This window comes from Brassica napus, chromosome A1, assembly GCF_020379485.1.
Source record: "Brassica napus cultivar Da-Ae chromosome A1, Da-Ae, whole genome shotgun sequence".
In the NCBI taxonomy this organism is placed as follows: Eukaryota; Viridiplantae; Streptophyta; class Magnoliopsida; order Brassicales; family Brassicaceae; genus Brassica; species Brassica napus.
In genome coordinates, this window is record NC_063434.1 from 22,929,329 (window position 1) to 22,955,558 (window position 26,230).

Here is a 26,230-nt window from a genome sequence, read left to right on the forward strand (position 1 = left end):
TTTACGCTTGGGATTGTATTGCGTTTATCATGTAAGAAAACATCAAAAAATTCAGATGACAAAATACAAAAAAACAAAACGCACCGTTTTAATAGCCTTCATCGCTGCAGATCACATCCATCGCACCCCACGGAATAAACCGTGGTCTCACACGCTTATCTATTGCCACGCAATAAAAAGACACGTGTCAAAAAGAGTTAGACTTTCCACAGAGTTGCTCTTCGTTGTCTCCCTCTCTCTGAAGTCTCTGGCTTGAGACCAGTTGCCGAAAGCTTGAAGCTAAGAATCTGATTGTTTTTCGCGTTAAACGACGACGCTTTTGGATTATGGCGGAATCGTCTTCTTCGTCACCCACTGAGGAGATCGTTCGATTAATCAAACGGTTAAGCAGTTACGTTGCTTTCAAGATGTCTAGCCTCTTCTCTACACCTATTCGCAATCTGGTTCTCTCTCTCTCTCCCTCCATTTCTCGTTTTCCCTTTACACGTTTCTCTGTAATCGGATCTGGAAAGTCGTAAGCTTTAGATTAGGACCGGAGATTTCAAAATTAAGCTTAAAAGGTTGTAACTTGATTAATGCCCACTGTAAGGAACTCTCTCTTCAGTTGAATTGATTCAGCTTTGATGGAAAGATCTAAACTTTATTGAGAGTTTGATTCGTTGTTAATGCTGTTCTTGTAATTAGGATTCGAGATCTATTGGTGCTATTGCGGGGCTTGCAATAGCTGTGATATTCACATGGAGGGCCATAAGAACACAACCAGGGGAGCCTCAAAGAAGGCGACCTAAACGCAGGTTGCAATCACCTGAATCCTCTAGTGCTGCTCCTGATGAGGATAATGGAGTGCAAGATGTTGTTGATCAGTTTTTTCAGCCTGCAAAAGTAATATTCTGTTTCTCTTGTACTATGTAGTTATTATATACTTGATTCTGTTATGAATGAAGTTTCTTTTTGTTTTTTTTTTGCAGCCTACATTGGGGCAGATAGTTAGGCAGAGACTTAGTGAAGGAAGGAAGGTAACTGCTTGCCTGCATTGACTGAGAATGTTTTAATCACATGAAATTGCACTATGGTTTTTGATGTTCCATGGTTGATACATTTGATGTTCATAGACATCTTCTTCTCATGTAGTTTCTCAGAGCTACTGATAACTCTGAGATTAAATCGTCTGACAGCTTTGTTTTAATCCGAGAATTAAAGTCCTATTATTGTCTTGAGTTTCATTCTGTTTGGATGTGCATTTGTAGGTAACATGCCGTCTTCTTGGAGTCATTCTTGAGGAATCAAGTCCTGAAGAGCTCCAAGTAGTAACAACTTTCTTTTTTGATTTTCCATGTAAATATTTGCATTTTATGCGTCTGTAACCTGACTCAAGCAAAATTTATATGCAGAAACAAGCAACAGTGAGGTCATCCGTTATGGAAGTTCTCCTTGAGATTACAAAGTGTTGTGATTTGTATCTCATGGAAAGAGTTGTTGACGATGAAAGCGAAGTGAGTAACAACTTCTTTTCCATTAGTTAATACCCTCTCATTCATGTTCTTTTCTTGGCCTACCTGTTGGTACTTGGCCCTAGCGTGGGACAGCAAATAATTAGCTTAAAAGCTCGGGCAATGGGTCATAACATGGATATTTTTCGAGATTAGAGTTGATCAGTGGATAGTGTTTGATAAGAAGGCTTTTTAAGCACATGTATGTACATTATTAGATGAAGAGGATGTGTTCATTGGTGCAACTAAATGCTTGAGACATGTATGCATTCTTGTAATATTCGTTCTTTTTTTTTTTTTTTGCTGAGCATGTTTATGATCAGTGGTTCTGAAACTCGCATTTTGAGCACTGACATGCAGGCCAAAGTTCTACAGGCTCTAGAGACTGCAGGCATTTTCACATCTGGTGGTTTGGTCAAAGATAAGGTACAGCTTTCTCGGACACTCTTTGTACTTGCTACGAGTTTTCCAGCAATCTTATCAAAGCAACAAGACGAATTGGTCATTTATTTTGACAAAACTTGGAAACTTGGAGGTACTGTTTTGTAGTACAGAGATCGGAAGAACATCCTTTGTAAGGCAACTAGAACCTGACTGGCATATTGATACAAATCCAGAAATCAGCACACAATTAGCTGTAAAAGTCCTTTTCTTTGTTTCATTTACATTCTGATCCACAATCTTGTTAGAACTGATTTTTCTCTTCTTTTGATTGTTTTGTGTTTTCCTACTGCCAGAGGTTCATAAAATTTCAGCTTCACGTCTCTGCAGCGAAACCAGAGCGAACGGTTCCCAATGTGTTCACCTCACAGTCAATAGAACAGTTCTTTGGATGTCCTTGATACCCACAAACTCAATAATATTCAATTTGATCCTGGTCTTGTTCTGACGGAAGCAAGCAGCGCAGATGCGTATCGATATTGATGGAGTAAGAGAGTAGTGCGTGAGTTCGTATATGGAAGTATCCAAGTGTGTAATATATATGTATTACCAACTTAGCAGAGTCTTCAGGGAAGAAACGAAGGACCTTTGTCTTGTCTACATTGATATCTTGACTTTGTCGCATCAGAGGGATCTTGTAATGTGAAGTTGTAAACTTTTTTTTTCACTTAATTTCATTTATAAGAGAATACGTTTAAGAAGATCATTGCTATAACCAGCACCCACAAGAACCCAAAGTCCAACTAACAATCCAACTAACCAACACCAGGATGTAAAATCACAATTTTTTACAGAACCAAGACAAAAAAATTAGATTCCTGTTGGTATCCAACATTCATCCAACAAGGTGATCTGAGATGTCCTTTTCTAAAGTTGTCTTCTCTATTGCGTTACGACCTATCAGCGAGAATGAAGAGGTACCCTCACCTCTAGCTTAAGTTTTTTTACCCACATGAAAACATGTAACCATTTCGTGTATAGACGAGGAGCTTCCATACAAAGAAAGACGAGCATTACTTGCATATTATGGTTACACCTGCAAGTGCCCTAAATGCCAGGAAGATTCAACCGTCGCCTAACTTTATGTTTCTGAAGCCACAAGAACATAAAATATTCAACTTTGCCTACTTAATATACTAGTTCCCCAGCTTGTAATGGTTGTTTTTGTTTAAATATCTAGCGTTAATTAGTTCTCCTGGATCACAAAAATTGTTATTTATGTAATAATCCTTCTCCATTAACGAAGGTTAAAGATATTTAAAAATAATCATGTACCGATTCTAAACTTTGTTTTAAGTATTGCACAGAACAAAATGTAAAGCTTCCCTAGCATATACTATTACTTAAAGAACATACTTTCTGTCTAGATAGTTTAGCGGTTATGGATTCACATGAAGATCAGACGGAGTCAACGTCATCAGCTTTCCTCTGTTCATTCACATCGACTTTGGCCTCCTCCTCGTCTCCCTGGACACACAACACAACACTTTTCAGAACACAAGTGAGGATCCAATAGTAGTTCACCGACAAGTTTCTGATGATGCTTACATGAAAATGGGCATCTCTGAAAGGTGGGGGTGGAGGAAGAGATATGAGGGGAGAGCCTTTGGCTGCTCGAGTATTTTCTTCATCAAACTCTGCCACTTCATCAGATACCCGAGCTGCCATGCTCGTAGACGACATTACCTGCAGGAGGACCCTAAAAAAGTCTATTATCTCTGCTTTAAACCAAGTAATTCCCAGAAAGGCAGAAACACATCTTTATCGTGAAAGATTAAACGTTTAAGGATCACTCGAGTTGATCCCCCAATATCCTTCTCCCCACAGCTAAAATTGAAAGCCATTCTTCAATAGAAGAAGAAAGTGAAACAAAAGAAAAAAAAAGAGTATTACCTTATTGCTAGATGAGGTGCCAGAAGAAAGCCTTCTTCTTTTCCAAGTGTCTTCCTTCGATGAGGACTTGTTCATTGCGTCTTCCTCGTTCCGCACTCTACTTTCCTCTTCGGAAAATGATTTCGAAGGAATCCTATTCCAACGAGAAGGACTCTTCCCATTCTCCAACTTATCTTCTTCACCTCTTCCTCTCAAGGCTGAAACAGATGGATAAACTTAACAACTGATTTTCTTAAAACTAGTTTAAGCAAAGACGTATACGTACAGATTAGTTTACCATCTTGAACAGATTCTTTGGTAGTATACTGTTGTTCCACATAATGCCTTTTCCTGGACACTGAAGAAGTATTGTGCAGCTCATTTTGCAAATCAGAAGCACTTCTCAGATTCCGACCATTTTTCTCTTCATCGCTCACAATCTCGATGTCTGTTTCCCTGTCATTGCCTTCATTTCCAAGAAGATACGTACTCAGTTGGGTTCCCAACTTCTGAAGACGAGCTTCTGACCTACAGATTTTTCAAAGCATCGTTTATTCAATGAAATCTTTGCATTGCATAGCAATCAGAAAAAGGGATAGTGCCCTGCCTCTTTACATCATCTTGTGCCCGCAAGAAACGATTATATTCTTTCACAAATTTCTTCGTGCTTGAAGTAATCCTGTGACATACAAATAGATTGATTGAACAACACTCGTCTAGAATTTTCCAAATTACATTACTGGGAGTATATCGGATCTGAATTAACTTCAAGCAAACATCAAGAAGGAAATACCCATTACCTCTTACATTCCTCTTTCTCTCTATCCAACTGGGTCCCAAGCTCCTGAATCCTTGAAGTAAGAATGTCTGCTTCCCGTGCCTTCCTTTCAACAGCAGCCTTTATACAAAAGTAGTGTGCCAATCATATATGTCAAGTTAACTCGTAAGAAAAATGCAGACTATGGAATGGAGAAGGTTACCTCCAATCGTAATTTGTTATCAGTTAGCACCTTAACATCCAGCTCTACATCTTTTAACTGCACATAGTCCCAGAGGAAAGGTTAGATTAATGACAATAACTTACTCAAAAGAGAACCGTGATCAAAGTTTCAAACCTGCTCTTCCAGAACATTATTGTAGCCCAGAAACTTATTTCTTTCATCTCTTTCCCTGACTTCAATCCTACTTCCAGCTTTCAAACCACCAGCATAATCACTTCGTTCATCAAATCTGCGGTTCTCCCTGTAGTCTACATCTCTGTCATAATAGAAGATATAAAGACACAGTTTAAAGCATGGAGAACCCATCAATTTACCACAGGAGAACCGAGGGAAGGAGAATGCATACCTTCGCTTCTCAAAGGACCTGGGATTTTCATGTCCTGCAAATTTGAATCTCATCGGTAATAATCAGAAGAATAAATCCAGAACGAGAACTTGATAAGAGTGTTGTGATTGTGCCTAACTAACGATCAAGAGAACTCCAAAAACCCAAAGCTGCAGATCTTACCATTAAATCTTTGTACTCTTCTTCCACTTCTGTCCAAAGAAGGTCTCCGCTCTGGAGAAAAGTGTCTACCAAGTTTATCTCTTAAGTCACCATCAAGATTGTGACGTCTGCCTGCAGTAAACGAAACAGACTTTGTGGTACAGCATAACTTGTATTACAGATGTGAACTCTGAATCAGAATCATGCCAGTCAACAACGCCTGGATAAGACTACCAACAAATAAAGCTATGATGCTTACTTGCGAGCTCAAAGAGACCACAAAAAAAAGTCCTCTTCTTACCAGGAGTGGAAGAAAGCCACAAATGGGCACTAAAGAAATGAAAGTCACTGTATCTCATCCACAAATAACAACCAATCTTGAAGATGCATTCAATTACACAGAAAAGGATAATGCTTCAGCATCATGTTGGACGAGAGAAAATACTTGAAGATCCATTCAATAAGAAAACCACAATCCACCAAAACTAGAAATTCAATTCCTAGAGACAATGCATACTTGTTGGTCCCAGAAAACTGCTTGTGAGGCGATTGAATATACAAGAATCAATGGGAATATCAAGCTCTGTAGACTCTGTACACCTCAGAATCAAAGAAGCCAAGAACAAGGAATACCCAAACACACAACTGGCAGCATGAAAAATGGCAGAAGTGTCCTAATAACAGGCACTGATTGGCCACCAAATCTTGAAGTCTGAGAACAATTATTGTGGAAGAATAAATACCCCCAAAAAAAATCCATAACTGATGGTTATCTTCAAAAAGAATGTGCTTTCAAGATCAATAAAGAAAACCAATATAAAACTGAGCAAGAAAGACCAGAAGAAGAATCCACTCCTATAAATAATACTACTGCTATCTTTCTGCAAATGGAACAGCCATATTCCAGAATGATTCAGCAGGAAAAGAAAACTAGTCAGTAAAACAAATTGATAAATTATAACCAATACAACCAAAGAAAAGTTACTCATAAACTTGATGATTACGGAATCAAATAGCCAGCCTTATGGAGAAAAAGGCAGAAACGAGATTCCTTACCTCTGAATGAAGAAGATTCACCAGGAAGACGGAGCTCAGCAACTCCATGAGCGAAAGTGCAATTAGGCTTCGAGCAGTCACCATTCTTCTCGTACAGAATACAAAGCTTAGTCTTATACAAAGACATAATCAACCAATACAATTCTTCAGATCAAAAAACTCTCAAAAAGTCCACAAAAAGCATCACCGTCTCGTTCCTAAACAAGATTAACATAAAACAGAACCATTCGCTTCATAGAAATTTCAATGGATCCATATAGGCAGGGCATGAAAATGAGTGTGTAACAATTCTCGAAGGAGCCTGGGAGAAATCGAAGACCTACCAAAGGCGATTCTACGCGGTTCACACGACGGAGAGACAAGTCGGACGAACGGAGAAGACTCGGGGAAACCAAAAGTCTTCAGAGAGATATATGTATATATATATTGTTAGAGCAGCTCCAGTTTACTATTTTGCCCCTCTAACAGAAATGTAAATAAGTCATCTACACATTTGACTAAGAAATAAATCAAGGGAAATTAGTTTATAAACTTTATATATATATATATATATATAGTATACTGAATCTGATAAATTTAATTGACAAAAAAAAAATTGACAAACTATTTATTTCTCAAAAATATGATATAGCACTAGTTATACATGAATATATATAGTCACATCTAAATTTCCATCAACTAATAGTTATGATATAAATTTCTATAGAAAAATATTTTAAACATATTTCCACTAATTTTTTTTAAAAAAAATTGGTTTCATTTACAAACTAGTCATTTAGAAACATAATTTTAAACAAGATTAGATCATCTCTATACTATTTATATATATTCTCAAAAATAAAAGAATTTTAAAATTGTAATGAAATTTCCTTTAATGTATTCATCTATAATAGAAAACAATATTTCTTTTTTATGTTTATAAAGAATGTTATATTCTATAAAAAGTATAAAATGATAAAATATAAAACGTATCATTTAGATTTGAAAAGAAGAAACCTTGTTAATAAGGACTTTTTAATTTATGTAAGAAAATTGCATTTGATTCTAGGAACATTGAGTCTGATTTTTTTTAAAAAAATTTAGAAGAAATGAGGGATTGAGGGCAATGTTAATCGAGAAATTTCAAAATTAGATACTATTTAATAATTTATAGGTCGGTTTTAGTGGTATTGTAGTTAATTTTATTTATTAAGTTTATTTGTACTCTTTAGATATTGATCTGCTGCTGTTTTCATATTTAGAAAAAAATTATTATGTTATATTCAAAATTTTATGATTAAATTGTAAATTTTTTGGTATGATGTATTTTCTAACTCGATAATATTTATGTTTATGTGATTTATTAAAAATTATTACTACAAAATGTCTTTGATACATAAAATATTATAGATGTTACTCCAAGTCATTTGGTAAAAAAAAACTCTAAATATTATGATCACATGTGAGTGTGAGAATATGGTGTTTTGTAGCTATAGTTTTCATTTTAGGTTTTATGAATATATGATGAATATAGATAAATTTTAATTTATTAGATTTTGTTTTATGATTTCAGTTAATAGGAAAAATATTATTATGTTATACGATTAGAATATCTAGATAGCAACCAATTTTCTAGAGATTAAACTGATAAGGTGTAAATGTTTTTCTTTAAAACTATAAAACAATTTTGTATTAAATATTTCGTGATTTTAGGCGTTCTAAATGTATTTTTTTCAAAATTATTATTCGGTACGTTTGTATTGTTTAGAAAAAAAATATAATACTTATAGATGATTTAATAGTTATTTTTGCCTCAAATATAGAAATAAACCGATCTTAGGATTATTTTGATATATAGTGCATAAAATATTTGTTTTTATATTTTGATTGCCCATTATATATACTAACCGATAAATTTGGTTCAAATATTTAATGAACAGGTCATTTTAATCTGGGATTATATATAACTTATGAAGGATTGATCCTAAGAAAAAGATTTAGAGGTTGTACCGATTTTATTATTAACATCAATGAGATAAAGGATTGACATGGAAGCTTATCTGATTCATCATCTTCTGAATGTTACTCATGTGAATTTAAATTTTCTATGCCTTTTATTAGAAAATGTAATGGCCAGTTGGATTACTAATTTTTATATCTTATGTTATATATGATAGATGAATGTTTGAGAAGATACAATAGTTGGTTTAGAATTCAGTTATACAAATTAAATGAGGCAGTCAACTTAAATGTCATAAACGGAGCATATGTTAATGAATAAAGGTTTTAAAGCATATACATAATATCTAGGTTTTGTTGTGTGAAACCTATAGTGAATGATATAAGAATAAATCTTTAAATTAATATTGTAATATTTCAAGTTTAAGTTTTTTATTTAAATTTTGTGTAATATCCTCATTTATATTTGATAGGATATTATTAGATATACAAAACATATATATAATAAATTTTTTACGGGATGGTTGAAATAAAACAATTACACATAAATTAAATTATGACTTATGTTTTAATAGATTAAATAATAATTAAGATGATGATATTATATGAAATTATACCAACATTGTCACTGGTACACTTTTTCCTTTCTTCTTTTTTTAATTCATCTTCTTCTTACATCTTCTCTTGTTTTCTCTTGTTTTCATCGACCCTCAATTGTTTTTCTCGACATTCTTCGATACAAAAAGGTGTGTCACTGTATTTTGTATGATACAACAACACAATTTGTAATTCAACTACTATAAAATCACAAATATAAATAAATAAAATAAAATACGTACTTGTACATGTAAATATCACTCTTTTCATATATCTTTTTTTTGCAAAAGCCACATTGATTTGTGAAATAGCTTATATAGTATGAATCTCTTGCAGGAGCCATAAGAATGTTTTATAAATGACTTGACTGAAGATAGATGGGGACAAAGATGTTTCAATCATTAGATTGTATCTTATATACTAGAACAAATCTTCTGAACTATTTCATTTTCAAACTTATCCAATAATAAATGCTAAGTTATATTTTTAGGTTTGTTTCTTAAATAAGTATATTAGTGAAAGTCATATTAAATATTTATTTATAATGAAAATTAAAAACAAAGAATAAGATATTCCTATATGTACTAAAAAAAGTTTATGACTCATACATGATGAATATTTATCCAATTAATAATATCATATCTATATATAAAGTAATATTTAATTTTTGTCATGTTGCCAACTCATTAAAAGGTTGTCTAAGATATTGACACCTAAACATAAATTTTGTAAACTTAATAAATTATCTCAAATTCTCATATTTTATTGAAAACATATAACAACCTACAAAAAAAGATTCAAATTTTACGAGACAGCCAATCTTCTCAATACCTGATGAGCCTTATCATATATATTTCAGTCCATACAAGTATGGCCATGAATGGAGAATTAGGATTAGGAGAATCCTCTTGCACTCCAACTTGCCTTTTGGAGCCAACCGACATTATTACCAAACGGCTCATTCCTAATCAATTCATGGACATATGGTGCTATCTAGATAAATTTTAGTTTTGGTAAATTTTATTTTGTGATTTCAGTTAATAGGATGTATATTAGTGTGGTCTATGCTAAAAAAATACATAGTAGAGATTAAAATGATTGGTTGTACATATTTTCCCTTAAAAATATAAAACTTTGTATTAGATATTTTGTGAATTTAGGCGTTCTAAAATATTTTTTGTTTCCCAAAATTATTATTTTATTCGTTTGTATTGTTAAGAAGCAGTATAATAATTATGATGGTTATTTACACCTCCAATATAAAAAGCGATCAATCTTACAAAAATTTGATATAAATTTAATAAAGTATTTGATTTTTACATTTTAATTGCCCCATATAATAACCAATAAATTTGGTTCAAAATATTTAATGAACTGGTCCTTTTAATCTAGAATTATATAGACCATATGAAGGGTTGATTCTAAGAAAAGATTGAGGTTGTACCAATTTTGTCATTAACATCCATGAGAGACGAAGGATTGACATGGAATCTTATCTGATTCATCATCTTATAAATGGTAACATTCATGTGAATTATCATTTTCTCAGATTTTTATTAGAAAATGTAATGGCCGGTTGGATTACTAATTTTTATATCTTATGTTATGTATGCTTAGATGAATATTAGAGAATACACAATAACTGGTTTACAATTCGGTTTCAACAAATTAAATAAAGCTGTCGATTTAAATATCATTAACAAAGCATCTGCTAAGGAATAAAAGCTTTAAAGCACATAAAATAATATTTAAGTTTTGTTGTGTCAAAAATATAGTGGATAATAATGACTAAATATTCTCATTTATATTTAAGTTTAATTAAATAATATTAGAATATTATTATTAGGTAACTAAAAAATGCATTAACAATTTTCTAGGGATGGTCCAAATAAAAAATCACACATGAAATAAAACATGAATTATAGTTTAAGATTAGATGATTTATTTTTAGTTAATAAATAATAAATCAGTAAAATTAAAATCTCTAAGTAAATAAGTTTTAAATTATAATATAACTAGTATTACTACCCGGCTTCGCACAGGTCAATTTACTGTTTTAAAAATTATTTGATCAGTCTCATAATTTCCATGAGAATAAATAGTTTTTAAATGTTATATAAACAGTAGCACATAATATTAGAGGTGTCTGCGTCGAAATAAAGCGGTTGTATAAAATAAAAAATATCTGATATTATTATAAAAGTGAAATATGTTTGTAGTATTTTCAAAAATAAATAGATATGTACAAAATATAAAATTATCGTTCAAATACTTTATTTGATCCATTAATTGATTAAATGATTCATACAATATAACAAATACTTCATTTGTCTTAAAAATAAATTTTGAATGTGATGAATTAAATAAAGTTACTGTTTTAATATTTATTTTACAGTTTTAACAAATTCATTGACATTTTTATGTTATTTTACGTAACATATTTTTCTGAAAAAGAACACATTCAAAACAAATTAACTTAGATTGCTTATAGTTTGTTGTGCTGAAAAAATACTTATAGTTTGTTGAATTTATAAAGTTAAAATTTACAACTTTAGTTTGCTTTTTTATTACATTATAATGAAATGGTATGTCTTTATTTAAAATTGTGTAGTCAACCTTGCATGAATAATGTAGAATTCGCTTTTGGATTCAGATATGAAAACTCCCTTATACGTTCAGACATAGCTGGCCCTTGGGCCAAGCGGATGATGGCCATGCTTCCGGACGCATTTAAATAAGTAAAATATCGGCTGCAAATTTAGTAAATGTATCGCTAGCCTAGTGGTTCTTTTCCCTGAAACAAATCTCCTCCCGCTTAAGCTAGGTTCGAATCCTACTAGTTACATGTTATAATTTTTATTATTTTCTTTAACAATAAAGTGGCCAAATTTTTTTATTTTGCTTCTAGCCTGTATAATGTCAGGATCGGCTCTGCGTTCAGTAAAAGTATTATGGTCGAATTCGTTTGCAATTGTGAATACTTAGAAATAATTGTTTCAACAAAGAAAAAATTAATCAAACAAATCAAAATTTGGAGAAAACATAGTAAAAAGGAAAACGTGCAAACCTTTTTGTCAAAGCCAAAACCTGGTACTTGTCCCTTTAGCCTCTTCTTACTCAAGTGGAATAACACTGTGTGTGAATGTAGTTATGGAATTTCCACGAGAATAATTTTGCAGAAAAATTGTAAGAACCAAAAACAGAACTGAAAATATAGGAGAAAAGAAATGATACGCTGTTTTGCCTAATTGAGAAGATAGGAAACATCAAGTAATTTAGTAGATCTAAAAATATGAGCAACAACAGTTAAAAACATGGTAAATTGCTTTGTACTTGGTGGTATTATGAGAAAATTTAGGATTGAGTTGCTAGAAACTAGGGACTGAATATAAACTTTTTTTATAAAAGTAACTGTTTTTTATTTCTTAAAGCATTTTTCATATGTCAAATTTTGATTTGTTAGGTGACTTGTGCTTTAGTATATAAAGGATGGATACATGTTTTCTTTGGATTTAAATATCTAATTTTGACATATATTTTCTCTTGAATTCATTTAAATTCATTGTTTAATTAAATGTATTAACAAATTTGTATATTTTAATAGCACATAATTTGAATTAATATTTATGAATTATATAAACAGTAACACATATTAACATAAATTTTAAAATATAGAACTGATAACACTGAATTTAGTTAAATATTATAAACTCATTACTATTTAGAATGAGACTCGAACTTTATGTAGAATTGATACTTTATGATAATTCTTAAAAGAAAATTAAATTGTAATCTCTAATTCATTCATTTGTCATATAACATATAAAGTTATAAAAAAAGAATCTTCTACTCTTTAATATATAAATGCCAATGTTAAGAGATGGAAGGAAAGACTACTACAATTTTCCTTCTTATTTCAAAGTGAAAATAAAGAAATAAAATATAATAGTAAGGAATGAGATTTGAACAATTGAAAAGCATGAAAAGCATATATATATATAATTATGAGAAAAAACTTTGTTCATTCATTTGATAACTTCCCAAAATGCTTTCAGAGAAAAAAACTTCCCATCGATAATAATAATAATAATTATTATAATAATAATAATAATAATAATAATAATAATAATAAATAAGTATAGTGCTTAATATTTTAGATAACTAGATCAATAATTCCAATTACTTCTTCCCTGAGCAAAATTATGTTTTCAAATGACATAATATATTTCAGTTAAATTTTTAGTTTAAATTACTTATTATTAATCCACAATCCTAAAGTTGGGTCTGCTAAAATATTTAACTAAACAGTAACAAATGAAATAAACAAAATGTAAACCAAAATATATAACCAATTAAAATTTGATTTCATAAATATAGTAAATTTGATTTCATAAAATCGTTAGGTGATAACTAGCCAATTTGTAGATGATTGACGCCTAATCAGATTATTCGGAGTCTAAGTAGATTTAGGCATTAGAAAATTATCTCTTATTTTTCATATATTTTTATTTATCAAATATTTTTAAGTTTTGCATATGATAATAAAATGACTTTGATAATATTTAAAATACATATACAAAAATAAAAATATGGCAAACTGCACTAAGAAATAAATCAGAGAAAAATGACCATTTGATTATAGTTAAATTTATAACGAAGATGATATAATGAAATGAATCATAAGACACTTTGATGTTATTTAATTGGCCAATTTAAATCATTTTAGATTGAATTAAATCAATTTAAACTGGTTTAAACTATTTTAAATAAAGGATTTAAAAACAATTATTTGACTATGACCGATTTGCTGCCTAAGCACGGTCTCTACCAATATAAAAACATAGAAAAATATACTTAAATCATCCTGATTGAAAATATCTCAACAAGTTTTCACCATTTAAAATAACAATTATAAAAATGAAGGAGAGAAAAATGCGGAATTTCGCAAATGAGACATTTTTTATTATAATATTTGGACGTTGATTTGATGTGTTAGTTATTATATTTTCTTCCTTTTGCACGGAAAACTTCAATATTTGAAACTTTTTGTTATAGTTTTTCGGTAAACATCGATTTGATGCATTTGGTTTTGATATTTTCTTCAATGCATCCTCAAGTAAGGGTCTTTCTTTTCAGTATGTCAAACTTCCACCAAAATAATATGAATATCTTTCTTTTTTGTACGTTAAATGTTAGGAAAGACTAGACATACTACTTAAATGCAATGGAGGCTTCACGGAGCCTTGTTGTTAGCCCTTATGCGTTGTACTGTGTTTTATATATCTCTCTATATTTCCTTAGAAGTAGGTGGCATCAAAAGAATTTTTTGCTGAATTGGGATCTAGCATTGCTTAGGTGATGGACCCCGAATAACCTGAAGGTTGTTTTTTCTCTTATTGTTCTTTCTTATTTGTCTTTTATAACTGATTTTATGGTTTTAATTATTTCATGCTTCTCTTTGTTTAAATTAAAAAGTATCTTAGTCATTATAAGAAGTTTTTACACAGTAGGACTCAAAAGTTTCCTCTTGATATATCTCAAATCTTCTTGTGTTATTTTTCTAATTCAGTTTTGTAATATTTGAACACATAGGAGGAGGCCTTGGCAATCAAAGTAACAGAGATCATGATCTTCGGTGTTAAAAGGCCATGTGCTAGCCAATAAAAATTGCATTCTTGTAATAGGTTGGAAAGATTTTTTTTTTCTTCTTGCTAGATTATCTACTAATAATAGCAATCCCAATTAATTTCAAAGATCGTAAATTTCAATTAAATTGAAAGGTTGTGTCTTCATTTTTAAAGTTGTCAATTTATATGCGTGTTTTCAACATGCAACTCTAGAAAGTATCAACTTTAAGAGTTGTGTCTTTTCATCTAAAATGATATATTAAATTTCAAATGTTAAAATATCCCAAATAGTGTCTTTGTACAATTATTTGCTTCAAAAGTTGCATATTAGTTAGTGTAAAGAGTCATTTTAACAGATCCCAAACAGTGTCTTTATACAATTATTTGTTTCAAGAGTTGCATATTAGTTAGTGTTCATTTTCACCCAAAAAAAGAGTCATTTTAAAAATATCTTAAAAGCTAATGCAATGTTTAAAATAAAAAAAAACATATATTTTCCCATGTTATATGTTTAAACAGACACATCCTTTGAGATTTTTTGAATCTTTTTTTGTATTTTCATTATAATGTCAAAGGTTATGTGTTTTCATTCTTTTATTTTCTAGTTTTAAGAATTGTATTTTTCATACACAATAGATGCAATTTTTCATATCAAATACTAATAAAATGCAATTTTTCATATAAAACTTTAGAGATTTAAATTTTACATATTAATATATTGACTTTTAGATATAACACAATTGTAAATATTTATTTAATGTTTCGATGTTTTGTGTTGATATTGTCGATCTCCTACCAATCTCCAATTCGTGACACTGACACCTCTTGCCTCGGAACGTTCAGTGACCAAGCCCGTGATTCCTTTCCATCTTTCCTTCATGTTCCTTGATTTTTTGCTTACGGTTTAATGCTTCGGTTCGTCTTATGTTACTAAACCACACGTGAGGGTTAAGTAACATAGATAATAAAAGGATGTGGGTGCTTAAGACGAACATTGTCAGTGCTTGTTGGTTTAGTGATCAAGAAGAAATTTAAAAACACGTGACCAATATCTGTGTGTGCATCCAATAAATGTAACATGCATAAGGTAATAGTAAAAAGATTATTAGATTAATTTATAAAAAGGTCATCACTTGAAATAGTCAAAGGTGACAAACAAAAGAATGGTATTAATTTTACTTATATTTTAAAAAGTTGCAATATTGGTACATATTTGCTTATAATTTCTTTTGTTTTTAAAGCTGTGTTTTTCATATAAATAATGTTATGTTGGAGAATAAAGTGAACTGTTGCGATCATTTAAATGAAACACTTCGATTATTTGGATGAACATTTGCAACTGTTTTATGTATCATTGTAACTTTTTTATGGTTAACCGTTGTAAGTTTAGTGTCCAACATCACAACATTTGGTGATCAACTATTGCAACTCTATTTACCACTGCAATTTTTGGTGGTTAACCATTGCAATCTTTAGCTACTATATATATAGTAGTTGTGAGCAATGAAAAAATGCAACAACAAAAATCATCGAAACAAAGAAAAAAATAGATAAAAGGAGAGAGAGATTCAATAGTCCAAAGGATCATAAAAAGATTTTGAAGAAACACATATAAACTTTTTTAAAAATTGTTTGTATCTCTTGTATATTAGTCTAAAAGATAACAAAATTTAGTTGTTTTATCCTACAAAAATATTTTGTGTAACCCAAAGATTTACAAAGGTCAAAATACTTTTGAAGGAAAGTTCTTTAATCTTCAAACTAGATCTTGATATGCGCCCCCGCGCGGATGTTAGATTTAACTTGCGTTCAATGTAAATTTATAAATCATTGATTTTATAATATGTCCATTTATATTTTTATGTTTTGTAATATATATTTAGAGTAGAATATATTATATTATAATATAGATGTTTGATAATAATTTTTATCTGTACGTAATATTATATTTATACTTTTATAACTTGATGCAATTTGATGTAATTGTAATATTCATATATTAACCTACTGATTTTTTTGTTTGTTTATTTAAAAATGATTTATTTTTTTACAGTAGGTTTTTATGAATTATTATTAATTTTATGATATTTGGTTTTCTTGAAAATTGTATTGTAGCAGATTAATATATACTATATATTATAGTTTGTGTTTTTATTTTCAGCAAAAAGAAATAAAAATTTATTGTAATTAATTTAATTTTTTGATTTTAAGTGAAGTGGCAGATTTGTAAATAAGAAAGAAATGCAATGGCTAAATGTATAAATAAAAAAAATATTTAATATGTTGTGTTTCCAAACAATTCTCATTTAATATGCTATCCAAGTTTCCAAACGACAGAATCTGTAAATGAGAAAGAAATACAATGATTAAATATGTAAATAAAAAAATATTTAATCTGATATCCGTGTTTCCAAATGACTTTCATTTAATCTACTATCTAAGTTTACAAACAGTACCAAAAGGTATTTCAGTTTTAATAATATAGATGATAATCAATTACGTAAGACTCATAAAATTGTGAGAATGTTTTGATGGTAAAATGGTTCTTTTAAAAATGCATGTGTTGGAGAGGATTTCTTAGAAGATGTTGGCAAAAAAAGCAGCATTTTGGATACACCATATCAATTGGTAATTTATCAATCATATTATTAGTTCACGGCAAAGTTACAAACCCATTAAAATTATGAATTTCATATTGAAAAGAGCTTACTAAAGACATGGAGTTTCAGCAAAATAAATCTTTTTTTTCCAATTGCTGTGAGCAAATTTATTTAAAAATCATGGTTCATTTTCAAACATCCTATCAAATAACCTATTTTGTCTCACTTAATGATTAGATAATTCATCAATTTTCTTTAATTTACTTGGTTCAGCTAGATTTTTTTTTTCTTAAAATTATTTCATTTACTAGTTTAATTTCAAACACCGACAATGTCAATGTTCAGAAATCAAACATTAGCAACTGCTTGTGTATTTATTTGGTGTTTACGTATCTTGCAGACATAATTAGAAAATAAATTTAATAATCTTAAAATATATATTTTAGAATTTCTTATTTTAAATATTTTTTTAATTATACTGTTTTCAACAATTCCACATTACAAGAAAATGTTTTGAAAAGTTATATCACTTTCTCTAAAACGTTTTGTTTTCTATATATATGCATATTCTATTGACAATATTTAAAATATTGCATCATTTATAATAATTTTTTTATATTTTATTTATAATTAAATTTTAATAATTTAAAACTATTTAAAATAGTATTTCATTTAACTATATTAAGATATTTTTAAATGTTAAGTTCTACATAATATTTTTATATATAATTGTTAATATAAATTTACCCCGCTCCTAGTTAAGGTAAGTGTAACCATATCAATAAGAAACTTTATAAAATTCTTAATCAAACAAAATATTAGTATTTAAATACAATTTAGATATGTGATTAAAATTAATTTTGAAATGAGATATAAACTAATAAAAGAGTGACAAGTGTGAGATGGACTTCTATGAGATTCTTAAAGCTTCTCTTTTGAGAAACCTCTTGACTCTCTCTGTTCTTTTTCTAAATTATTTTGCTTTTGTAATCATGAGTTGCTCTAAGCTAACAAGTTTCATTTTTCTCTTTCTTCTTTTGTTATCTTGTTTAATCCATAAGAGAGAGTTGAATATGACATGAGGCTGAAATTTAGATGAATTTGACCTAAGAACCCGTAAGTAGAAGCTTCTGTATCAAGAAGCATGTCACTGAGGGGTTGGTGGTTGGACACGCTACTAAAAGATGGAATCCAGGATCAAGGGGGTTCTGTTCCCCACATCAAACATGAATGAAACAGGCTTTGTAAAGTCAGTCTCAGACTTGTTCATTCCTTCATTCATTCCTTGCCCAAAGGCATGTTTGTGACTGTGACTAATCCAGATTCATATAAGGAAAGTGTGAGTGCATCATAATTGAGAAAATTCCTAAAGTCGTTCAAAAGAAAAAAAAGAAGTTCTTAAAATGACTGGCTGTGACTAAAACAGGTTCATATAAGGAGAGTGTGATTGCTCATAATTGAGAAATTCTTAAAACGACTGAAATTGTAACAGTTTACATATTTTATAATTGGAACTTAGATCACATAAACTATATTATATTAATTGTTTAAAAGTTGTATTGAGCATTACATCGTTATTAGATGCAAATTTCCTCGGCTTCTCATAATTTCTTTCATCACGGCTCCTTTCAACGATATCAACTCAGCAAGTAGACACAGCATATGTATATATTTATTGCATATCAAATTTCAAATATAAAGTGTTTTACTGACATTCCCATCTCTGAAAAGATGGCTGTGTAGAAAGACAAGTCTGATTTGCGATAGCTGCCTAGTCAAATTTCGTGATGCTAATTAAAGATAACAATACTGAGTATCTAGTTACACTCATATGTTTATTCGTACACAGGTTGAACATTCCTTATACAAGGAATTTAAAAAGCATATGAATCAAATGTACGAGGCATTTCCAGGATCAAATAACATAGAAAAAAAGTAAGATGATCAGGATATACCACAACTTAATCAATCTTGCGTCAATGCCATTATACCTAAAGGAACAGAATTTATCCCTCAGAATTGGTAAAAGACGCCTGAACTAATCATATAATATTAAAAACTAATAATGCTCAGTGGAAGGAGAAGTCGTTTAATTAAGAGAGCTCACGGCAAAACATATTCTGTTTTGTCCACTGCCCTTCATGCACCTCCGTGCTGTTTTATCATCATCGCATCAAAACAATTAAACACAAAACAAACAACTAAAGTTCTATCTTTCAAATTAGTTATAGAAAAAAATAGCCTCAGTGTGTGTAACAATTCAGATCATTGATTTTAAAACCTCACTGAAATCCGCTAAGATAATTGTTCTATCCTCATCGGCTAAATATAAATAAAGAAGAAGAAAAAATAACGTGGTGAGCGTAAAGAGAGATACTCAGACAGCCAAGGGTTGTATCTTCAACTTCTGGGTGAAGAGCCCAGATCTGAAACTCTAGTCCACGAAATTATTCGTTTCATCACCATATCCTCTTTTACGCCCTAGACGAAAACGAATCAATAACATAAAGACCATAGTGAACATTGTGAAACCAGGCATTAAAGAGAAAGATAGAGAGAAGCAGCTCTTGTGTTTTGAATTATTAGAAGAATGACAAACTCTATTTATACGGACTGAGATGGATTTGACATTCTGATATTAGGGTTTTCTTTACTGCCTTGCGGCTACTACATTCTCCTTGTTTTTTACTTAGGGTTTTGTTGTTGAAGATAGCCCAATAACTGAAATCTAGCCTTTTCTTTTTAAGCCCAATAACAGCCCATACAGTTACACAAGAAAAAAATATGTATTTGGAGGGATCTTTAAACCGATTTCACCACGACCAACATTTAAGAATGTAGTCTACAAGAAAAAAAGCTCAGTGACCTTATATCAAAATTGATCATAGGAACATTGCATAAGAAATGAAAAAAATATTTTAGACTAAAAAGGAAAGGAGGAAACATTATGGACTTTTCAATGTTCAAGAAACCGGCGGGCAATGACCTAACGGCTAGCGGCTAAAACGATTAAGCAGACACCTAGATTATTAGTTACACGGTTTAGACGTTTATAAATTATAAGAATATATTAAATATGTATAATGTTTTATATTAAATAACATTATTTTTCAAAGATAAAATGTATATTACTTTATTTCTATAAGATCTATGTTATAATATATTAATTATTTTAATTTATGAATACTAAATTATATTTTATATATTATTACAATATTGTAATTTTCTAGTTGGTTTAGAAAGTAATCGGCACAGTCTGTTTTTTGTTCGACTAAAATTCATTTAATAAACCAAGATTACAAAATGTTAAACAGGTGTAGAAATATATTTTTACTTAAGCTGATACTCTTCCCCTACTAATTGAGAATGATACAATCACATTTTCTTCTACAGCTATACTTCGCTGTATGGCTTGCCAGGCTTCAGTGTACCATCTTTGGAAACAAAGGAATAATTTGATTCACAACTAAACATCTTTTCCTGCTTCTACAATATTTTAGGGGATTGACAGGGAGATTACAAACGGGATAACAGCGAGGAGACACAGAAAGAATTTCTCCTCCGTAATGTCTAGTTGGTTGAGATGAGCTCATTGTTGTTTACTTCAGCCATCAAATTTGTTTTCACCATGTTTTTATCAGAAGAATATTATCAAGTTAGTTATATGATTGTTACGTAACTAATGGGAAGATCCCTAACTTGTAGCTATCCCTTTATAATAAAAGAGACCTCACAAATCTCTGCAACTCTTGTCAGCTTGGAAAGCAAATAAAACTTCCCTTTTCAACTTCTATTTCTACTGTCACTGCACCTTTTGATGTTATTCATTCAGATTTATGGACATCACATGTCCAAAGCTTAAGCAGAATTAACTATTACATTCTGTTTTTGGATGAATTCTCACATTTCTTATGGGTTTATCCTCTCAGATCAAAGTCGGAAGTCTTCTCTAAGTTCCTGCACTTTGTCGCATATGTTCAAACTCAATTCAAAAGAGGAATCAAATCCTTCCAATGTGATAATGGCAAAGAATATGACAATGCCAAGTTACATGATTACTTTGCCGCTCATGGCATTCAATTTCGCTTCTCTTGTCCCTATACATCCCAACAAAACGACCGATCTGAGAGGATGATCCGAACTGTTAACAACGGTATCCGAAGCCTCCTGTTCCAAGCTCAACTACCACCTACTTTCTGGGTTGAAGCTATACATACCGTTGTTCATATCTTAAATATCCTTCCCTCAAAAACTATCAAAAACAAAACACCCTATACCAAAATTTTCTCCAAAACTCCCTCCTACACTCACCTTCACACGTTTGGGTGTCTTTGCTACCCTAACATAAACCATTCCCATACACCAAAATTATCACCTCGATCCTCTGCTTGTATCTTCCTCGGTTACCCCCTTAACCACAAAGGGTACTGTTGCTTCGATCTTACTACCAAAAAGATCATCATCTCCAGACACGTTAACTTTGATGAAACGTGCTTCCCTTATCCTTCTTCAAAAACCGTGAAGTCACCAACTTATGACTTCCTCGACAAAGACACGGGACCCTCTCCTCTGTTTCGTGCAATTCTTCAAAATCAGTCCTCCACTACCACTCCTACTCTAGCTGTGATACCCACTGTATCACCGCAGCCAACTCAAGTTGTACCACCAACTAATGAGGCTCCAAGGCACACCATGACAACAAAATCAAAACATGGTATTAAAAAGCCTAAACAGATTGTCTCTCTCTTATCAGAAACCAAATCACCTCTACCAAAAAGCTATCTTGATGCTCTCAAAGATCCAAATTGGAACCCGTCTATGAACGACGAGTACGATGCTATTATTAAAAGTGATACTTTTGATCTTGTTCCGAGACCACCTAACACTAACATCGTGCGTTCAATGTGGCTACATAAGCATAAATACAATGCAGATGGCACATTCAAGAAACACAAATCGAGGCTGGTTGCAAATGGGAAATCACAGAAAGAGGGCATAGATTTCACTGAGACTTACAGCCCCATCGTCAAGCCTGCCACGATCCGTCTGGTGCTACATCTCGCACTAGCAAACTCTTGGCCAATCAACCAACTTGATGTCCAGAATGCTTTCCTTCACGGCAACCTTGACGAGACCGTCTACATGTTTCAACCCCCCCCCCCCCCCCCCCCGGTTTTGTTGATGAAACAAAGCCGAAACATGTCTGCAGGCTTAAGCGGTCCATATATGGTCTGAAACAAGCGCCAAGAGCTTGGAATGCTCAGTTTGTTACTTTTATAACTCAACAGGGCTTTAACCAATATAAAAGCGATACAAGCTTGTTCATCTACAGGAAAGGAGCAGATCACACATATCTCTTGATGTATGTCGACGACATCATCGTGACAGCATCCTCACCAACACTTCGAGACAGAATCATAGATGCGCTTAAAGATGAGTTCCCGATGACAGACTTGGGACAAATCAGCTCCTTCCTCGGCATCTCAGCAATCTTCAACGACAAAGGTCTATTTCTGAATCAAACCAGATATGCTGAAGAAATCATAGAACGAGCAGGTATGAAGGACTGCAAGCCCTGCACCACACCAGTAGATGTGCAATCAAAACTATCGGATAAAGAAGGCACACTGCTGTCTGTTTAGTATAGAAGCTTGGCTGGATCTCTCCAATACCTCACTTTCACCAGGCCTGATATATCTTACACGGTACAGCAGATTTGCCTCTTTATGCATGACCCTCGCGAGCCTCATATGAAAGCACTCCGGCGAATTCTTCGGTACATACAAGGCACATCCCACCACGGTCTCCAACTACTCAAGCATCAAGGGCTGTCTTTGGTAGCGTACACTGATGTCGACTGGGCAGGCTGTCCAACCACCAGGCGCTCAACGTCAGGCTTCTGCGTCTTCTTAGGAGACAATCTAATCTCCTGGTCGGCCAAACGACAACCAACAGTTTCTCGGTCAAGCGCAGAAGCAGAGTATAAAGGAGTTGCAAATGCAGTTGCAGAGACTTGCGGCATACGAAACCTACTCTTGGAAATGGACTTCCAGCTCAAACAAGCTTCGATCATCTATTGTGACAACATTAGTGCCGTCTACTTGTCATCAAATCCAGTACAGCATCAACGGACCAAACACATAGAGATCGACATCCATTTCGTACGAGAAAAAGTACAAATAGGGCAAGTTCGTGTCATTCATGTGCCTTCGTCATTACAGTATGCGGATATATTTACAAAGAGACTTCCTTCATCAATCTTCACCAAATTCAGGTCCAGTTTAGGCGTCTCAGAACCCGACGCTGCAACTGCGGAAAGGTGAAAGATACTTGATAATATTCTTCTGAATATTCTCTAGTTAGTTATACGATTGTTAGGTAACTAATGGGAAGATCCCTAACTTGTAGCTATCCCTTTGTACTTTAAATATTGACGTGAATACAACTCAAACATTCAAGGGAAACTCATACTCTTTCATTTTTTGCGGGGTGAAGCAGCCTTAAGGTCATGCGTTTGTAAAACATCTAATCATCTAATGATATTTACAATTTAGCTGAAATAATTGGTATACTTTCTTCGCATATGTTCTAAAAATCTTTAAAATGTATAGCTGAGATCATTGTCTTTTGATAAGGCTGGTCTAATAATATGTTGAGGGATGTGAGAAACTTGTGACCACATGTTTATACGTTGCCCATGCTCATACAAAAAGTCTTCACCTAGATAACATGTCAGGATATTTAGTTTGTTTTTATTATTGAGAATAATAAAAAACACAGGCTAGAAAACGGACACATCGGTTAACCAGAACCTGTTAATAATTCACAAAGAACTAAAAACTCGATGCGATTGGTAAAGCTTACTATTAATCAAATCTCGTAAATCTATAGAACATAACACACAGACAAAAAGAAACACAAACAGAGAAACGCAAAAGAAGAAGGAAAAAAATGAACTTCGAGCTTGTCTTCATACCGTATCCTGGCATTAGCCACCTCAGATCAACAGTGGAGATGGCGAAGCTACTAGTAGACCAAGAAAACCGCCTCACTGTCTCCGTTCTCATCCTTCCTTTCCTCTCCGGAAGCGCAGCCGCTGCTTCCCCCTACGTGGAAGCTCTCTCCGCCGCATCTAGCGACCGCCTCCACTACGAAGTTATCTCCACCAGCGGAGACCAAACAACCTCTGAGCCTGAGGCTACGACGCTTGACATGCATATCGAGAACCACATCCCAAACGTGAGGCGCGCCGTTGCGAAGCTTTTCGACCACTACTCCACACTACCAAACTCACTAAAGATCGCTGGCTTCGTCCTCGACATGTTCTGTACTTCGTTGATAGACGTGGCGAACGAGTTTCACGTCCCGAGTTATCTTTTCTACACGTCAAACGCCGGGGTACTCGCACTAGGGTTTCACGTTCAGCACCTATACGATAATAATAACTACCATGTTAGAGAAAGTGATTTCGAAGACTCGGAAGCCGAGTTAGTCATCCCCGGTTTGACTCGTCCTTATCCGGTGAAATGTCTTCCACACGGCCTTGCATCGGAACTGTGGCTCCCCATCTATGTGAACCACTCAAGAAGATTCAAAGAGATGAAGGGTATTCTCGTAAATACTGTTGCTGAGCTGGAACCTTACGTGTTGGAATATCTCTGGAGCGGTGGTGATACTAATATTATCATTCCTCAAGCTTACTCGGTTGGACCACTTTTGCATCTTGAGCACCAAGTGGACGGGACACAAGTGGAGATTTTACAGTGGCTGGACGAGCAACCGGCTAGATCAGTAGTATTTCTATGTTTTGGGAGCATGGGAGGCTTCAGTGAGGACCAAGTACAAGAACTCGCAGTCGCACTTGAACGAAGTGGCCACACTTTCTTATGGTCTCTCCGTCGCTCTTCACCGAATATACTAAACAAACATCCTGAAGAGTTTAAGAATCTTGAGAAAGTTCTCCCGAAAGGGTTCTTGGAACGGACGCAAGAGAGAGGGAAGGTGGTCGGATGGGCCCCGCAGGTGGCTATTCTCGCGAATCAAGCGATAGGAGGTTTTGTCACTCACTGTGGGTGGAACTCTTTGCTCGAGAGTCTTTGGTTCGGTGTTCCGACAGCTGCGTGGCCGTTATACGCAGAGCAGAAGTTCAACGCGTTTGAGATGGTGGAGGAGCTTGGACTGGCCGTGCAGATTAAAAGGTACTGGAGAGGCGATCATTTGGGTGGAGTGGCGGCTGTGGACTTGGTGAAGGCGGAGGAGATTGAGAGAGCAGTGAGGTGTCTGATGGAGCAGGATAGTGAGGTGAGGAAGAGAGTGAAGGAGATGAGCAAGAAATGTCATGCAGCTTTAATGGATGGTGGATCGTCGCGTATTGCTATGCAAAAGTTCATCCAAGACGTTGTGAAGAATATCGCACTACCATGCTCTTAAATTATATAGGCCCAAAAAAATTAATAAAGTTTAGTAACCATATTTTCTCAATAGTATTACGTACTACTTTGAAGTATACATCGATTGTCTCAGAGATTAGGGTAATGACTCATCTTCGCACTAACTGAAGAGAGTATTTGATTAAGGAAGAATTAAGCCACTCATTGGCCAATAGTTTTGAATTTAAAACCCATAATAATTTCAAATTTAACATGGTATAAAAACCGGCTGATGTTTAGTTACTGTGTGGATATTATTCACATTGTTGCCCACGTTTCAGATGTTCATGCGTGAATGTAAGAAAAAATCTTTTGTACACCCGTGTGTTGTAAGAAGATTGTACTCAAAACTGGTTTCCAACAAATTGGTTGGTGAACAATCTTCTCACGCAATACGAACTATCTTCCTCGTGATGTATGATATAATATATGAAGGAAATAAATGAAAGAAGACATGGAGTTTCACCAACTATATCTCTATCCATTGCAAAGATGATAGACAAACATGTTCGCAGTGTACAAGTGTCCGTTCGAGCGGATGAGAGATCATAAATCCGATGCAAATTTATAATTGTAGTTCGCCATCTGGTACTAAGCTCTGTTTCTTTCAAGATGTAAACAGTAAACCTACTATGTTTCTAAAATTCTAGAACTCTAAAACACTCCCACTTATCGTAAAAGGGGTATTTTTA

At 32.9% G+C, this 26,230-nt stretch overlaps 3 protein-coding genes, 3 non-coding genes and 1 pseudogene across 10 annotated transcripts; 2 read left to right on the forward strand and 5 right to left on the reverse strand.

The window, feature by feature from the left end:
- Nucleotides 1-190: 190 nt before the first annotated feature.
- LOC106435026 (peroxisome biogenesis protein 22) lies at nt 191-2,637 on the forward strand. 4 transcript variants are annotated; one of them, XM_022688849.2, is made up of 8 exons: nt 191-443; nt 685-882; nt 969-1,016; nt 1,248-1,307; nt 1,392-1,493; nt 1,851-1,916; nt 2,026-2,127; nt 2,228-2,637. In XM_022688849.2, the coding sequence occupies exons 1-8, from the start codon at nt 327-329 to the stop codon at nt 2,330-2,332; spliced, it is 798 nt and encodes a 265-aa protein (XP_022544570.1). In that variant the 5' UTR covers nt 191-326; the 3' UTR covers nt 2,333-2,637. The 4 variants fall into 4 exon arrangements, with proteins under 4 accessions (XP_022544570.1, XP_013731335.1, XP_013731336.1 ...); XM_013875881.3 differs by having other exon boundaries at nt 1,248-1,304; XM_013875882.2 differs by having other exon boundaries at nt 250-584; nt 1,248-1,304.
- A 490-nt stretch (nt 2,638-3,127) lies between these two features.
- On the reverse strand, nt 3,128-6,824 carry LOC106435038 (zinc finger CCCH domain-containing protein 40). Of its 2 annotated transcripts, none has more exons than XM_013875892.3 (12): nt 6,671-6,824; nt 6,348-6,544; nt 5,313-5,423; nt 5,151-5,184; nt 4,919-5,060; nt 4,784-4,840; nt 4,604-4,701; nt 4,411-4,482; nt 4,090-4,331; nt 3,825-4,021; nt 3,480-3,617; nt 3,128-3,398 (listed from the first exon to the last, which is right to left on the reverse strand). In XM_013875892.3, the coding sequence occupies exons 2-12, from the start codon at nt 6,472-6,474 to the stop codon at nt 3,330-3,332; spliced, it is 1,287 nt and encodes a 428-aa protein (XP_013731346.2). In that variant the 5' UTR covers nt 6,475-6,544; nt 6,671-6,824; the 3' UTR covers nt 3,128-3,329. The 2 variants fall into 2 exon arrangements, with proteins under 2 accessions (XP_013731346.2, XP_013731348.2); XM_013875894.3 differs by having other exon boundaries at nt 4,102-4,331; nt 6,671-6,823.
- A 12,177-nt stretch (nt 6,825-19,001) lies between these two features.
- LOC125579391 lies at nt 19,002-19,133 on the reverse strand. Its single transcript, XR_007317411.1, has one exon. It is a non-coding gene; the product is annotated as a small nucleolar RNA snoR80 (small nucleolar RNA).
- Nucleotides 19,134-19,173: 40 nt separating this feature from the next.
- LOC125579370 lies at nt 19,174-19,284 on the reverse strand (annotated as a pseudogene).
- Nucleotides 19,285-19,347: 63 nt separating this feature from the next.
- LOC125579366 lies at nt 19,348-19,434 on the reverse strand. Its single transcript, XR_007317384.1, has one exon. It is a non-coding gene; the product is annotated as a small nucleolar RNA R11/Z151 (small nucleolar RNA).
- Nucleotides 19,435-19,478: 44 nt separating this feature from the next.
- On the reverse strand, nt 19,479-19,581 carry LOC125579361. The gene has a single exon (XR_007317374.1). It is a non-coding gene; the product is annotated as a small nucleolar RNA Z157/R69/R10 (small nucleolar RNA).
- Nucleotides 19,582-23,823: 4,242 nt separating this feature from the next.
- On the forward strand, nt 23,824-25,713 carry LOC106435040 (UDP-glycosyltransferase 71B8). Its single transcript, XM_013875895.3, has one exon. It carries the CDS (start codon nt 24,061-24,063, stop codon nt 25,537-25,539), a length of 1,479 nt encoding a protein of 492 aa, XP_013731349.1. The 5' UTR covers nt 23,824-24,060; the 3' UTR covers nt 25,540-25,713.
- Nucleotides 25,714-26,230: the final 517 nt, after the last annotated feature.

Coding starts and splice junctions, on each gene's coding strand:
- LOC106435026 (XM_022688849.2), top strand. CDS start 327: ATGGCGGAATCGTCTTCTTCGTCACCCACTGAGGAGATCGTTCGATTA. Junction 1,308..1,391: donor GTCCTGAAGAGCTCCAAGTA/GTAACAACTTTC, acceptor ATTTATATGCAG/AAACAAGCAACAGTGAGGTC. Junction 2,128..2,227: donor AAATCAGCACACAATTAGCT/GTAAAAGTCCTT, acceptor TCCTACTGCCAG/AGGTTCATAAAATTTCAGCT.
- LOC106435038 (XM_013875892.3), bottom strand. CDS start 6,474: ATGTCTTTGTATAAGACTAAGCTTTGTATTCTGTACGAGAAGAATGGT. Junction 5,424..6,347: donor TGAATCTTCTTCATTCAGAG/GTAAGGAATCTC, acceptor CGTTTACTGCAG/GCAGACGTCACAATCTTGAT. Junction 4,332..4,410: donor GCACAAGATGATGTAAAGAG/GCAGGGCACTAT, acceptor AAAAATCTGTAG/GTCAGAAGCTCGTCTTCAGA.
- LOC106435040 (XM_013875895.3), top strand. CDS start 24,061: ATGAACTTCGAGCTTGTCTTCATACCGTATCCTGGCATTAGCCACCTC.